The following is a 15,271-nucleotide window of genomic DNA, read 5'->3' as shown; positions in this document are numbered from 1 at the left end:
ATGGACACATAGTTGCTTGGCTTTTCTGAGTAGGGCTCAGAAAGTCCCCTGGCATAAACTCTGGAGAGCTACTGCCAGCAATAAAGTGGATGGACCAAACTGGATCAGGCCAAACATTAGTATACCTTAGCAGGTGTTACTGCAACTAGGGTGAAAGGATGACTCTGTTCTCAATGCCCAAATGAAATCACCTCACACTAGAAGTTCTACATAGCAGATACAAAAACTGGAACTACAGCTTAAAGTTGCCACAAAATGGCATCATCTAATTTGATTATTTTTCAAATGGGAAGTGAAACAGGACTTACCAGTGAATTCAAGGCACTCCATGTCAATTTTTTTAAGGTACACTGTAGCAATCATATCATGTGTTTTAATTTTGCTTTCACCTCCAAGCTGTAACATTGTTAACTGATGTAATGGGAAACTTTGTTTTTCTACTTGTTTCATTAATGTTATTGCAACCTAAAAGAAAAAAAAATACAGACTATATTTTTGAAGTTGCATAATAATGCATATAAGAAGCAAAAAAAAACCCCACAAAACTCTTTAACATCTTCCAATATACTGTACAGCAATCTCCACTGAATCTATCATTATGCTCTGCCTGCAAACCATATGACTTTACTACATGACAGGAAAGAGACTATGAAAAGACAGACATTTATCTACAAAAACAGAAGCTTTCTGAATTGCTCTTACTTCCACTTTAAAACAAACCAGTTTTCAGAGACATCTGAATTCAGGCAAAGTTTAGTTTGAGATATTGAGTGGTTTGAGGACAAGCGGAGATCCGAAAGGACCACTTGATCCTCATGTTTGGATCAGAATTTGTCCATGTGCTGTCATCAAGCGAACACTGTTTTGTTTAAGAGCAAAAGCTGTTGATTTTCACCCCACAAATGCAAAAAAGAGAACAGGGGATAAGAGACCCCAAAGTTTGTCATGGCTCATACATGCAATAGGATTTCATGTTTTATCTGAATCAAGTCCTATTCTTTATATTTTATTCTTAACAGCATTGAAAGTGGCATGTTTTACACTGATAATAAAAACCCAAGACATTTACAGAGCACACAGATCCTTTTAAGCTGATGGTCCATGTAACATTTTCTAAGAGAGAGAATAAATCATTCAGTTTGCAGTGACTGACCGACGCACCTTTTTTATTTCAAAATTAAGGAGCATGTTGGTAATATCTTCTTTCAAGTCATCCCTGGATGCAGTCACTGGAGTTTCTTTTTGACCTCCTGCTGGCCCCTCTTTTGTTTTGCCTGATAATTCTAAAAGCAGACAAGATTCCTTTGGAATGAACGCACATGACTTGAGTTCATTTGCAAACACACACACACAATTCTGTACCAAATGCAACAAATTATGCTTGCAATATGCACCAAGAGGAAGCCTACTCATCATGAAAAATAATTTTCAACGTATATTCTCCTACAAGAAAAACAATTCAAAACGACAAGTTTTCTCAAAGAGGGGCATCAAGTACCCCCTCTACTTATTTCTAGGTCTATTCAGGTTAAATTGAAAGGCTGAATAAGGATAAAGCAGCAGTTTTAGCTACTGATTTTAATCACAAAGGGAAAGAAAAAAGCAAAAGTACTTGGTTAAGTAACTTCTCTTCTGCAATATTTTTGCTGCTGCTGAAACAGATCAAAAAAAAGGCAAATGGTCACAGCTGAAATGAACCCTGAGGCACAGAAGACTGAAAGACCAGCTTGGCCTCTTCTCCAAGGCCTGAGCTATTAAAGCTAACCAAGACCTAGTTTAAAAAAAGGACAAACCCATGCAGAAGTGTATTTTACTTTGAAGACTGAACAGATACCCATTTCATACCTTCGATTTGTGCCTTTGGTTTGGTGTCACTTAGATTTTTGTCTGCTTCGGCAAGGTTTTCCGTCACTACCTTAAGTAGAACGCTCAAGTCCTCTTGACTTAGGATAACCTAAAAATAAGAATATAAAATCAGATGTCTGCTGCCCAAAAGCTAGTGTCAGCCTCTCTAAGACGGATGGTACTGAGCTACCCTAACAGCCATGTAGGAGCCCCATTTTCAGGAGGGGCTCAGGATTCCATTCTGAATCCACAGTGGCATAGCTATGGGCCTCCCAATTCCCAGGTACTATGCTTTTCCAATAACGCTTCAAAAGAGAAACCAGGCCAGCCTGTCCCACTCATGATGATCAGACGTCACTATCTTCCTGTTTCTATTCTAGCCAACACAGGATAGGTCGGAACACGGGAAGCTGCCTCACATGGAGTCAGACCCTTGCTCTATCTAGTCCACTACTCTCCATTGTGGATAGGCAGCAGCTCTCCAAAGTTTCACACAGGATTCCTTCCTAGCCCCTAGGACCTAGGGGTCCCCCACCCAAGTACGAACATATCTTTCCAAAGCTGCGTCCACGATCGATTAACCCTTCTCCGTCACAGCCCTTATGCCTAACGTTGTCCAAAGAGCTTTGCCATAATAGAAACCACTGCACAACACCATGCCTTTCAAACAAATTGGCTTACATTCATTGTATCAAGGTGCCCTTGGATTTCCAGAACAGGTATTTTGTGGTACCATGATGCAGCCAAGTTGCGATTCACAGAGAGATTGATATTAATGGGATGCAGGATTTGTACGTCGGGCTGTGAAAAACCGGGCTTCAAGATTGTCCTAAGTAAAAAATGAATACCCTGAGCCTTACGTGCAACATCTTGAACCATCACAAAACCCACTTCTGACTGTTCCGGTTCATCTGGAAGTCGGAAAGTCTATCTTACCTCGACAGCTTGAGCTGTGTCAACTGCACGTCCATTTTATCCATGACCGGGGGCAGCGGACAGTCCTTTTCCAGGACCAAACTGAATTTGTTCTGCACCCTGATCAATCCGAGGTCTATTACTATGGCATTAGAAGACACAGAAGACTGAGGGATGAGGATAACGGGGGCCTTAAGGTGAATGTCCATGGAAAGGCGGAAGCTCCTCTGAGCCAAATCTCTCATGCTTGTTGCAGCCTTCTCTGCAGCCTCCACTGTTGCAGCACTCAAGGCCTCTGTGGCCGTTTGAAAGTTGTTCAGAAAACTCTGCAGCACAATGAGAGTTGGGAGGAAAAGACCGGCGTTTCATTTCTCCGGTGGGATTTACCTGCTGAGAAAACGTGGATCCTGCTGCCTTGTATCCCCAAAAGGAACTAAATTGCATCGGCATATTTATTTAAAAGTGTTCCTAGCAAAACACAACACAATCAGAGGAGTTGCAACAGAGATTCTAGGTTCTCATCCTGAGATCTCCAGTGAATGTGCAGTTCTGGCCTTAGAAATAAAGACAGTGCAGCAACAGTAATTCTAAGAAGGGGGGGGGGTACCCAGAAGCATGGCAAATGGATCTTACACTCTTTCTATAGGCAACTAGTCAGGAAAAAGGGTGTTTCTAGCATTTAACTTCAATTTTTGCCAAAGAGAAAACCATAATACGTAGATTTACAAACATAAATAAATGGGGGCAGCTTTGGAATACCAAACCACTGAGCTGATATTCTGATAACAGAAATAGACAGAGAAGTAACATCAAACTTTCTCTGTCGCTCTACAATGAGACTGCATTAGACCTGTTCTAGCAAGTATGAAGGAGCTATTTTATACATCATTTTAAATGCAGGGAAACCCATGAGTTCCCCAGAAAGTTATACAAAACGGTTCCCAAGCAAGTTAGCTAGTATTGCAATTGTTTTCAAAAACACCCATACTGTCACATTTCAGTGCTCAAAAATCCAACTGAAGAATCACACTGGCTTTTATCAGCAGTAATTTGCAATTAATTAAGACAGTATTCTCATTTGTTTTCACACCCAAGGGACCCTCCTTGGACTTCTTACCACCACAACACGATAGTATAAGCAAAAAATTATTTATTTACAGCCTTACCAGGAGTGACATGAGGAATTTATGTAGATATATGATCTGAATGCAGCCCACTTTGAGAGAGACTGTCCCATCTACTTTGGACATGTCTGCATAGGCTTCTCCCTCTGTAGCCTCTGGATACAACGTCAAGTTAAAGCTGAAGACTTCATCACCTACTATAGAAACAGCCTAAAAGGAAGAGAAGTGTGCATGTCGTTTTCTCTTTCCAAATCACCATACAGATGCCTAAGACCTTCTACACGGTTTACAATGTAGAGTCCATCTGCATTTCTAAGGATGAACGTCGGAAGCTCAGTGTGCTCTTAAATAAAAAATAGTGACTCAGTTTTGAGTTACATCATCTTATTCAATCTAGTTTAGAGGCTGGACTTTCCTTAAACGATATTTTCAAAGAAGGGGCTAATTTACTTAACCCTATGAAGACACCCATCACATCCAGCCACATGGGGTTTGGGTCACATTGTCTAGATCATCTGATACAACTGAACCCACAGAGAGAAAGAAGCTTTAACAGCTTTTACTTTTTGTGTTCAATTAGCAAGAGCAGAAAAAAGCCGTTACTTTTTGCCGAAAAGTTTTTTCTCTTCTCCATTTAACAATGGAGTACAAAGAGCAGAAAATGATTCCTCATGGCTAACAACTATGCAAATTTTTTATATCTTATGCAGTTTTAATACCTTTTTATGAATTGTTCTTGTATCAACATCTGTAACAATTATGTCTTTCAGTCGTGCAAAGAGAGTGGTTTGACAGGGCTGAAGAAACAGAGATGAATTGAGACCTAAAAAAGCAGAATTGGCAAAATTGATTTCATATTGCATATAAACACAAAAGCACCAAGCAACTGAAGGGTTGAGACTGTTTTGAATGTTAAGAACGTGACAAACCATTCACCAAAACAACTGACCAAACACTCTAAAAAGATTGCTTCCTTCTAGCTTTGCATGTAGCTTTCAACAAATATTTGTAAAGTCAAGAGTGCTACGGGTAATGGCATATGTCCTTGAGAATACTCCTGAAGCCATTACATCTCAGTGGCTATAAAGTGATGCAACGGTAGCCCTAGCAAAAGACATGACATTAACAGTCTAGGATTATCTCTGGTTTTGTTGCACAACCCAAAGTAATGGCTTGGCTCAACACACCTGTAAGATCGTCACTTTTCCTCAATTCTTCTGTATCTATTGTTCTTGGCATCTTTATAAAATCTGATTTCTATAATGCCCCTGCCACTTAAATGTGCTGTTGTCCATGGGATTTCTAGTTGCTTCCCTCTCCAAAAAATTAAGTTTCTGTACATTTTGTAGACTGTTTCTGACAGCTCTGCCTTGATCAGATGCCTCAGTGTGCTTTCTAGAATATTATTCAAGCACCAAAGATGGAAGGGTAGACAGAGGAGGCCTGTTCGACCTCTGTCTCCTAACAACAGAAATTCCTCCCCATGAAACTTGCCAATCACCAAGATCAAAGTATCCTTTAGAAAGCATATTAATTATTATTTATTTAAAATATTTTTCTCCTTAAAAAGACCCAAGGACCCAGCATGAGGCTTCAGTTCAAATCCACTGTACATTTGCTCCATTTGTGATCCTTAAACTCAGGCAGGTTTCCTTCCTTCACTTCAAACTCTTCAAATTGCCCATTTAATTTTGCATATTTAAGCTTAATCATCAACCTCTGCCATTTAGCTGGCCTGAAATACGGATATCGTCTTTGAAGGCTTGGACCACATTGCATGAATTGAATGGCCCAAACGTCTGCCCATTACCTTGAATTTTGATGTCAGCAATATTGTTCTTCTCGTCGCAAACCTTTAAACAGAATGCGTCCAACTTGGCAAACAGTTTGAAACCAAACACATCCTTGTCTTTGCAGGATTTAATCACTGTTAAGAAGAATTTTAATCATGAATATATCATACTGAAAGGGACAAAGGCACACAACGAAGCAACGGGAGATGGGAAATGATACAGAGAAGTAGAAAAAACACCTTTCTTCACGCCAGTCTCTTTACTCTGTTTCTCTTGTGCCTGTGATGGTCCTGTATCTTTTGCAGGCTGGCTTTCTGTGGGGATGACAGCCGTGAAGTAATTAACAGTTGAAAGAAGGGCCTGTGTGTGCAGCATCAGATTTAACGATGAGAAAACCACCTATAAAAAAGTTGGGAGAATCACACGTGAAATGGTCAAAAATTGCAAGCCACCTCCTAAATGGTGAGAATCTCTCTTTAAAAAACAAGAATGGAAATCTTAGCTTTCGTTTACCTGAACTGCTTGTTCAGTGTTGTCAAAATCCGTCTGAAATTTTGGACCATTTTTATTGGCCTGAGGGGGGAAAAAACTCCAGATGTAACATGTAAGAAACTATATCAAAATGAACACATCCGTAAATATTGAAATGTATTATTTTATACTACTTTAAAAGTTAGCTACTAGATCAAAATTATTCAAACAATTTTAAAAGCATTTACCTTTGTATATTCTACTTTCAAGAGATCTAATCCGGGATTATCTGAAGAGCTAATTAAAGGAAGTTTCTGTCTTTTGCCTACAGAAAGAAATAATGTGGGATGACATTTAGAGCAGGGTTTTTTTTAAAAAAAATTGGTTATCTTCAAAAGAAAAGATTTTCACATTGAACCTTTTTTTGGGGGGGGGAACAATCTGTATATACATCACAGGATTATTAAATGAACATAGTAACTTCTGCCAAAAAGACAAGATGCATTTGAAATAGTAATTCATACACAAACAGAAAAGACTGAGAAAAAGAGTATTGACTCATACATAACCTCCATTACTTTACCGGTTTAGTTACCTTGAATTTCATGATAATCCAAGCTAATTTTCTTCAAATATGATACTGCTCTCAAGTCATACGTTCTAATAGTTGCTTCCATTCCAAGCTGCTTTACATTGAACACAATAATTGTTTCTTCTCTCTGCAGTTGTTTGGTCAGCTCCAAAACCACCTAAATAAATAAGGGCCTCAAATAAGTTCCAAAGACTTTTTTCAAAACCACTATTGACTCTCTGTACTTCCAACATCCTGAAGAGGTAAATCCTGCTCATAGGAGTAGCCACTGGAAGGCACCGCCTCAGAAAAGATACTATTTCCTCCAGGAAGCCACAGAAGAGATGAATGACTCAGCTAAACTGGGGACACTTAAGGTGTTTACCTTTAACTTTAAGCAACAGTGACAGGACGAAGACCCAAATGCTACTACTCCAGTAGAGAGCTATCGTACGGCACTAAAGAACTAATGATACATTCAATAAAGTTGGCAAACTATTCTAGTTACAATATTTACAAACTACTTCCCAAATACTCAAGTTCTGAAAATACCATTTAAAAATAAAAGAGTAGGAACAGAATATTGAGGGAGACTGCATTGCTTCCAATGCATCACATGTTTGATCCAGAACTTCAATGGCACGCAAGCATAAAGACTGTTCTGAGTACATCGGTATTACCTGATCACGTGCAATCTTTAAACACCATGAATAGAAACCTCTTCCTTTTTAAGACTACACAACAGCCTATGGGGCACCTGGCTGTTTTTCTCTAGGATCTGTGCAAGGGGTCATTCATTGCCTCCCAGCTCCTTGAGCAAGCAAAGGTCCTATTGCATTCAACAAGGCCATCTCCAGCTTGCATCACTGCAAGCCAAAGATCATGCACACCTCCGGCAATTTGTTCCTACCTTTCTCAGCAGGACTCTGTTCTGTATCAAAATACATTATGAGCAGAAAAAGATTCCTATTTTCCCTGTCCAGTTTAACCTTGTCAGCTGGAAAAAGAAAACTAAGAAAAAAATATTCTCTGCAACTCAAACTCCAGAAACACCTTTGTTTCAGGAATATATTGCTAAGCTTTCTCATTTGACTAGTTCTTTCAAGAGGGAGACAGAACTTACAAACCATACTCACCTCCCTAATTTCAAATTTCAGCTGAAGATCTGTGAGCTCTTCATCTCCAGCCCCAACTTTAGACTTTAACTCCTTCACTTTAGTAGAAGTCAGTTCCCCTGAACGGGTAAACTCATCAGCATCAAAAAACTCATCATCAGATTCTAAGGAGTAAAAAATATTCAGATAGCACAAGTATAAAAATATTATCTCCATGCTGAACTGACTCTCTTTAACCATTTTATTAAAACTCCATCAACACCAAGGTCTTTTCATTTTCTTTATTAACCCATTTTCTACGCTGACCTGTTCCATCATATTACATATGAGATCAACAGGGGAAAAGTATGGCCCTTAGATTCACCAACCATAATTAATATGTATTTCTTTTCTTTTTTTCTCTCTCTCTCTCTCCTTACCTGATCCTACACCCTCCAGCAATATTGAGGCACCAAGTAAATCTTTTCTGGCATCTGTAACCACAGGAATGGCAGGTGCCTAGAACACAATGCAAAACACAAAAGCAAAGTTTCAATTCGCATTGTCCATTGTTTCTCTCAAATGCTCTAAACTAGCAAGCATACACTGCACGTTCCCCCAAGATACTGTTTTTAACTGAAAATCAAGCCATCTCAGGATCGGCAATGTGTTCTGTGTGTACTATTTATCTCCCATAAATAAATAGGATATATTTACTTTTCCACCTGAAGCTGAAACCACTGATTTCTGTGGAAGTGGAATGCTATCAATTAGTTCCAAGACAGCTTTGATCTTCTGATCAGAAATTCCCAAATGAACCAAAGGAAGCTCTCCTGACACTTTGAACCTAGAAATAGAAAAGGAATGGCACGAGAAGTGTTTCATTTCATCTATCAGGCACATGAAAGAACTAACTCACTGATAACTGCTTTGCAGATCTGATACAGAAGTGAAATCTACAGGATGAATGAAGGTGCTGAAACTTTGTTTTTAAACAGATGGGAGGAAATGATAGGAAACCCTGGGTTTAAATAAGGTGGCACAGACACTGGCTGGAAGAAACACAAGCAAAGAATCTAGTTAACCTCAGAAAATGGCCTAAGTGTAATTCTGGGTCAAATTTTGAGATTCCTGCTTTTGAGAAACACCTCAGGAATGCTAAAAGAAACAAAAAAAGGTTCAGGCCAGACTCCTCAAACTGCCCACCACCAATGTCTACACACACACATTCCAGATCTCTGAATGCAATTAGAAATAGCATCCAAGTTTAAAGTATAACGCCCACCAGCTGCTCATCTATGGTAAGATTACACGCTGTCCCATCCTACAAGACAGTAGATGATGCTGACATTGGTTGTTTTAAGAAGCAGACTCTACAGCATAAACAAAGTATATTATTACATAAAGTCTAACAAAATACTCCCATGTCTTCAGAACAGCAAATATCCTGAAATATTTCTTTTCAAGCACACATGGTTTAGAGGCAGAGCACAAGCAGAATGCTGCTGAAAGTTCACATAGTCACTCTTTCATTGATCTTTCTGGTCCCCTGACCCATTACTTACTTGGGCATCCTGACCTCCTTCTCCACCATAGACTTGGCCAGTTGTATATGGATATCCATGGGTCGCAGCACATGCAGAGTGGATGAGTGCTCAGACCTTGCTCTTTTCCAGTCTTCTCCTGAGGGAAAAATAATTCATACATCACACAGGTGATAAAGGGCATTGAGTTAAGCTATGTAGAAAATACATTTTAAACAATGCAGAACCACCACAGAGAGAACAACAGCTGGATCAATGCCACTGATGAAATGTCAACACTATATTTTACTATCAACCAAATGAGCTGTTGTAACATCATAAGTTATTCTTCAGAAGTCCCAAGAACAAATGGTGACATGAAACTTTGTAGGATCTGAACTATGTAGTGTTCTTGGAGTGTTCTTTCACAATAACCAACAGCCCCTACCCAGGCATTACAGTCTCCAGGTTTGGGGACACTTTCAATGTTTATTCTGTACATTTTCAAAACAGTTTCCTCAGAAACTGGAAAAATGAAGGTTTAAATACATCTCTCAAAATCCCTCAACAAGGAAGAACAATGACTGGAGATTCTGGGACATAGTAAAACAAAAAAATTATTTTTCTTAGCAACTAACTTTTAAAGTATTGCTTTCAGTGCCATCTATCAGCCAGCACTCAAGAACACTGTTTTAATGTATGCTTTTTGGTGACAGCTTCCATACCTGGTCTGCCAAACAGTAACTGTACATTCTTGATTTCTACATCAAACTTGTCATAGGCTTTATCCATGATTTCTTCCAGTGAAGTACTTGAAGTGGTGTGATTGCCTTGATCAATGCTATTCAACTGTTGAATAAAAATTGCCATTATTGTTTAGAATGCATAAGTCATTTTATTGCCACAGGTTTTTATCCTTCATAGTTAACAAGTTAAACTGGCAAGCGGTTGACTTACAGAAGCCTTTTATTTAAATATCCTTCTTATACTTGCTGTATTAAAGCTATAGCGTTAAAACCAGTAACAAAGGTTTTGAGAGTTGTCAACTCTAATACTGCAAATAACACCTATAAAAATTAGTAGAACTTTTAAAAAAAGTTATATCAACTGTTTCCCATTAAAATCAGAGGCTTTCTATTTGATTGTTCTTATATTTATCAGTTTTGCACACCAATGACAAAGCAGAAAACATTCAACACTTCTTTTTAAGATGATATGTTACTATTTTTCAAAAGCTAGGTTACTCTCATGTTAGTCCAAAAGGTACCTGTTTCCAAGTCACAATACAGCAACAATAAGAAAGATGATGGGCAGACAGAATGCATGCCGTAGTCCAAGAATGGAGAAAATGTTTTAATCTCAGTGGCCACATATCTTCATCATCATTTATACAGGGGCCATGGTGCTAGCAGTGCGCAAGATCACAGATGTACACACTGCACCAATGAAGTTTGTAGAAGCCTATCAACAGAAGGCCTTCTCAAGCTTAGTTGTCACATAGAAGACACGTATAGGGGAAGTTGCAGAACTCAGAGAGGGGACTGTTCACCTTCCCCACAACAGCTATGACCTCACGTCCCTGCTAACATACCCCACTTAATCATGAGGTTAGAAAAATCCTCCCACTGAGTCCAGCAGGAGCCTTTCCCACCAGGAACATTTGCTCCAGAGGGCAAGGATAGTCTTGGAAGCCCCAAAACCTTTATCAGGCGCATGGGCCACTGCTGTTCTCTGCCTGATGCAGGCTGTGAGAAAGGAGCAGGTAAAATGTGGACCTTATGAAAAAGTGCCAGTAGGTTTCAGTGCACCTTGAACAAGGGAAAGGCTAGCAAGCACATGTGTCTCCCACGACCTTGTTAGTGAAGAAACAGGCAGTGCAGAAGCCACAGGCCTTCCAAGGGATTTGTTTAGATGACATGAGGAGCACAAGGGGATCCTTCTATGTTAAAGCTCTTTCAATCAGGGGTTCTTTTCAAATCTGATCCTTAGGAACTGCAGGATTGTGTACCTGGAAAGTACCAAAGTCCAGAATAAGAATGCTAGACTTCTCACGGTGGAAACCTGTCTGTGGAACCAGAAGGTAGGAGGGCTTCAGGTTAATCCTCAGGTCAAGGACTTTTCGAGTTTCAATAATATGGGTCAGTCCTACAAAAGAAGACAAAATAGAAAACCATTTCCCATTGGCTACGTCAGCATAACGAAATGTGACCCAAAGATAGGTAAGCCAACCCTATTTCCCCCTGAACATCTTCTGCAACACAGGAAACCAACACCTCGTGTACAAAAGTCTACAAAGGCTGTCGCCTGCGCTGGTGCAGTCAAAGAAACAGACCAGAAAGGCTTACATTAAGGCCAATCTTCATGTCTGTCTCGAGCCAATATTTCTGCAGCGAAGGAACATTTTTCTTCAATGAAAAAGACACTCAACTGTGAAACAAAATCCCATACAGGATGGAAAGAGTGAGTGCTAATGGCCACCTGGCATCCATATTCAAAGCAGGACTTTATGGCTCTGAATGTGTTTTGATGCTGCTTATGTTTTTTTACTATGGTATTTGTTTGATCCTTTTCAGTATTTGTACACTCACTATTATTAGCTTTAACTATTGTCTCTTAATTGTGTAACCCATCTTGGACCCTTTTAAGGAGAAAGGTGGGGTAAAAATATTTTAAATAAATTAAATAAACCAGAAGATTCATCAGATGAGCAAACCAGAGGGATTCTAAAAGGTACCTGTAGCAGTTCTCTCTTTAATTTCCTCTAACTTTGACAGAGTGGCTGTGGTTAAGCGCTCAAGATCCATGCCTTTGTTGGTCTGGAAGAATTCCACTATGGCATTTATTGTTCTCTGAAAAGGGAAGATTTGCTTGATTTTTCTTAGGGAATTACAAATACATGAAGATTTTTTTAAAAGGCATTATCGAAAGAAGATCATTAACCACCATTTCTTACTAAACCCTGCATCTACTCACCGCATCGTAGATCATTTCCACAGGCTGTGACTGAACAAAGAGGCTCTGATCAGCACTGCTGTCTTCTGGATTAATCTCATATTCTATGTCGAGCAAAGACGACCTATTATCCCCAATAGAAGCCACAAGGGAAGGGACAATGTTCTGTTGTCTCAAACCTGTTACATACCAATGCTCAAGCTTTGCCTCCACCCTGTTAAAAAAAAAAGGTTTAGAAGGTGAGGGAGGCATTTCATGAGAAAAAGCTATACAACATGAAGTGGGGGCAGAGGGCAAACAAGGCTGCTTGTTGTACCAGAACTTTCACCTTGCATGTAAATCCTGCCCAAGAAATCAATTTAGAAAAAATAATGAATCAATATGAAACAGACGACATCTGGGATATAAAGCACTTACTTAAGTGCTTGTGCTCCTGGTCTCTGAGATATTTTAGTGCTTAGATCAATTATCTGGATTTTAAGAATGTCAGGAACATTCTTGTCTTCTTTAATTGTAAAAGATGTGCTCAACAGTTTCAAGGACACCACATGGGCAACGTACTAACAGGAGACAAAAAACATTGACGAGTTATTCACACATCCTACAGCTGTTTAATGCAATACCTATAAAGCCATGCTGAACTCCACAGCTTCATTAACTTTAGAACTAAATATTTACATACTGATTACTTCCCCCCCCCCAAATTTCTCCAAATGCCTGACAAACTGTATTACAAGACAGAAATGTTTAGAGACTACAACCCTAGGCAAACCCTCCCAACATACATGGCACAAGGTAAGGTGTCCAGAGCTTCACTAAGTATCAAGGTGTCCTTGCATGCCATCTGGGTTTTATTCTTACAGAACCGTCTACAAGAAGAGCACCCAGTGGATTGAACCATGCTGTAAACCGGTGTTTAAGGCCTTTGATGCGCCACAAAGGGAAGGCAAAGAAATACTTAACAGATGCCAACAAACACATCCTAACAACTTTAGGAGCATGAAGCCTCTCCCATATTAAGTCTCATCTAGTGTGGAAAAACTTTAACTAGCAGAACACAGGGTTCCCTCCCACCTGTTTTCTGCAATACATGTATTTTTATTCAAAAGCACAAATACCTTCTTGGGTAAAGTGAGGTTGTGAGAACTTTCACTGTAACCGATGGCAGTGAAAAGCTTTGCCTTCTCTTCTGGGGTCATGAGGTCATCAATAGCTAAACAACAGTTAAAGATATTGTCACCAGCCACTTGTTTCAGCTGCTTTTACAATGCTACTTTTTTTTTTTTTTGCAATTCCTTACAACACTTAAAGATACTACTAACATCTCTTGTGCCATTATCATCATCATCATCTTAGAACTACAGAGCCAGAAGGGACACTATGGATCGAGTCCAGCCGCTGCCATAAAAACTTTGAAATACTCTCCAGAATATGAAGCATTTCTCGCCTTTATTATGGATGAACTTGGTATTATTTCATCACAGGAATTATATGAGAACAATGATCCCAAATCCAAGAAAACTTAAAAAAAGATTGTACTCAGCCAGACCAAAAACTATGCTAACCATTCACGCCAAGAATAAAAATCTAGTTTTCCACCCAACTACCCCTGGAGTTCAACCTACTTTCAGGAACGGATGGTTCTTCCTCATCTTCTTTTTTCTTAGATTCCCTCCTTCCCCAGAGTCCACTAAACCAACCACCACCTTTTTTCTCTGCATCAGCGGATTTCTTTCTCAATAGCTTTTGTCCTGACCTTATAACCTACAAAAAGGAAAAATGCATGCAAACGATGACTAGAGATCCTGTAGCTGCACAGCCCACAACTTTAGTAAAAGAATAGATGCCCTGGGGATCATTTCTAGTGAAAAAATTGAACATGAAAGTTCTTGAATGAAGGATGAACTAGATAATGACATGGCAACAGCTTTTTAGTATATTTTTAAAATTTTCATATAAATGTACTTCCTTTCCTGTTCTTATGCTTTAAAAAGTTTCCAAAAGGCTCTGGATATTTTTCATAACAGAAGGGAAAGAAGGACAAAGGACTGTATCTAATAGGTGCTGCCAACAATTAGGAAGCTGTACAAATACTGTATGCTTCATGGAGCAATGCTAGCTGTGCTGATATGTACTCATTTCCACTTTTCCTGAAACTGCTATAGAAATACATAAAACCACTGTAGCCGGACACCAGGGTGAATGATTTACCATAATCCTTCAAACTTTAAAAAAATCATCCACTGCACAAACACACAATTTCTCCAAAAATAAGACCTAACCTGAAAATAAACCCTAGTATCATTTCTCAGGATGCTCGTAATATAAGGCCCATCCCCAAAATAAGCCCCAGTTAATTATTATTTATTTTATTATTATTATTATTATTTATTTATTTTATTTATATTTATATTTATATTTATTTATTTTATTTATATTTTATTTATATTTAAACCCCGCCCTCCACCATTGTGCAGCAATCAGAATAAGATGATATGACTGTATTTGAATAAACGTAGATTATGGTACATGAAAAAAAATAAAACATCCCCTGAAAATAAACCCTAATGTGTTTTTTGGAGCAAAAATTAATATAAGATCCTGTCTTATTTTCGGGGAAACAGGGTATGTTTGATTACTGGCCAAGTCAAATTATTTCAACCCTGACTGTTGCATTTCTTGCTCTTGATGCTAAAGCTTGGAAAACTTGGAAATTTGTATTTTTGGTTTTCTTATTCTGTAAGCCACATTATGAAGGTTGTGCCCCAAGAAGGCAGAGTATATGTAAGAAATAAACTAGACAGCAACACTGATTCGAACTAGATTATTTGCAAATAAACAAAAAAACAAAAACTCACAAAATTTGTCTAAACCTGAGTTTCTGTGCTATTAATACCTTTATAGATTGCTGCTTTTAAGTGTCCTCTCTTTTTCTGCTGCCATTTTAAGATGGTCTAGAAATATTTTATTGATTGATTGATTG

At 38.8% G+C, this 15,271-nt stretch overlaps 1 protein-coding gene across 3 annotated transcripts in view; it reads right to left on the bottom strand.

The window, feature by feature from the left end:
• The window catches only part of VPS13C (vacuolar protein sorting 13 homolog C), a 73,472-nt gene that overhangs the window by 39,092 nt on the left and 19,109 nt on the right, over positions 1-15,271 (bottom strand). For all 3 annotated transcript variants that reach the window (XM_020784754.3, XM_020784755.3, XM_020784756.3), the window contains 23 exons: positions 13,914-14,052; positions 13,407-13,501; positions 12,706-12,848; positions 12,310-12,502; positions 12,071-12,185; positions 11,345-11,481; positions 10,062-10,185; positions 9,379-9,496; positions 8,531-8,660; positions 8,254-8,332; positions 7,856-7,998; positions 6,744-6,897; positions 6,397-6,473; positions 6,191-6,250; positions 5,917-6,076; positions 5,695-5,811; positions 4,604-4,707; positions 3,927-4,094; positions 2,782-3,086; positions 2,527-2,674; positions 1,846-1,954; positions 1,162-1,283; positions 309-465 (listed from right to left, as the gene is read on the bottom strand). In XM_020784754.3, coding sequence (XP_020640413.3) covers positions 309-465; positions 1,162-1,283; positions 1,846-1,954; positions 2,527-2,674; positions 2,782-3,086; positions 3,927-4,094; positions 4,604-4,707; positions 5,695-5,811; positions 5,917-6,076; positions 6,191-6,250; positions 6,397-6,473; positions 6,744-6,897; positions 7,856-7,998; positions 8,254-8,332; positions 8,531-8,660; positions 9,379-9,496; positions 10,062-10,185; positions 11,345-11,481; positions 12,071-12,185; positions 12,310-12,502; positions 12,706-12,848; positions 13,407-13,501; positions 13,914-14,052 — 3,097 coding nt within the window. The remainder of the gene's footprint in view (positions 1-308; positions 466-1,161; positions 1,284-1,845; positions 1,955-2,526; positions 2,675-2,781; positions 3,087-3,926; positions 4,095-4,603; positions 4,708-5,694; positions 5,812-5,916; positions 6,077-6,190; positions 6,251-6,396; positions 6,474-6,743; positions 6,898-7,855; positions 7,999-8,253; positions 8,333-8,530; positions 8,661-9,378; positions 9,497-10,061; positions 10,186-11,344; positions 11,482-12,070; positions 12,186-12,309; positions 12,503-12,705; positions 12,849-13,406; positions 13,502-13,913; positions 14,053-15,271) is intronic.

This window comes from Pogona vitticeps, chromosome 12, assembly GCF_051106095.1.
Source record: "Pogona vitticeps strain Pit_001003342236 chromosome 12, PviZW2.1, whole genome shotgun sequence".
Taxonomy (NCBI): Eukaryota; Metazoa; Chordata; class Lepidosauria; order Squamata; family Agamidae; genus Pogona; species Pogona vitticeps.
The sequence above is the reverse complement of the archived record's forward strand: the minus strand, read 5'-3'. Positions and strand labels throughout refer to the sequence as shown.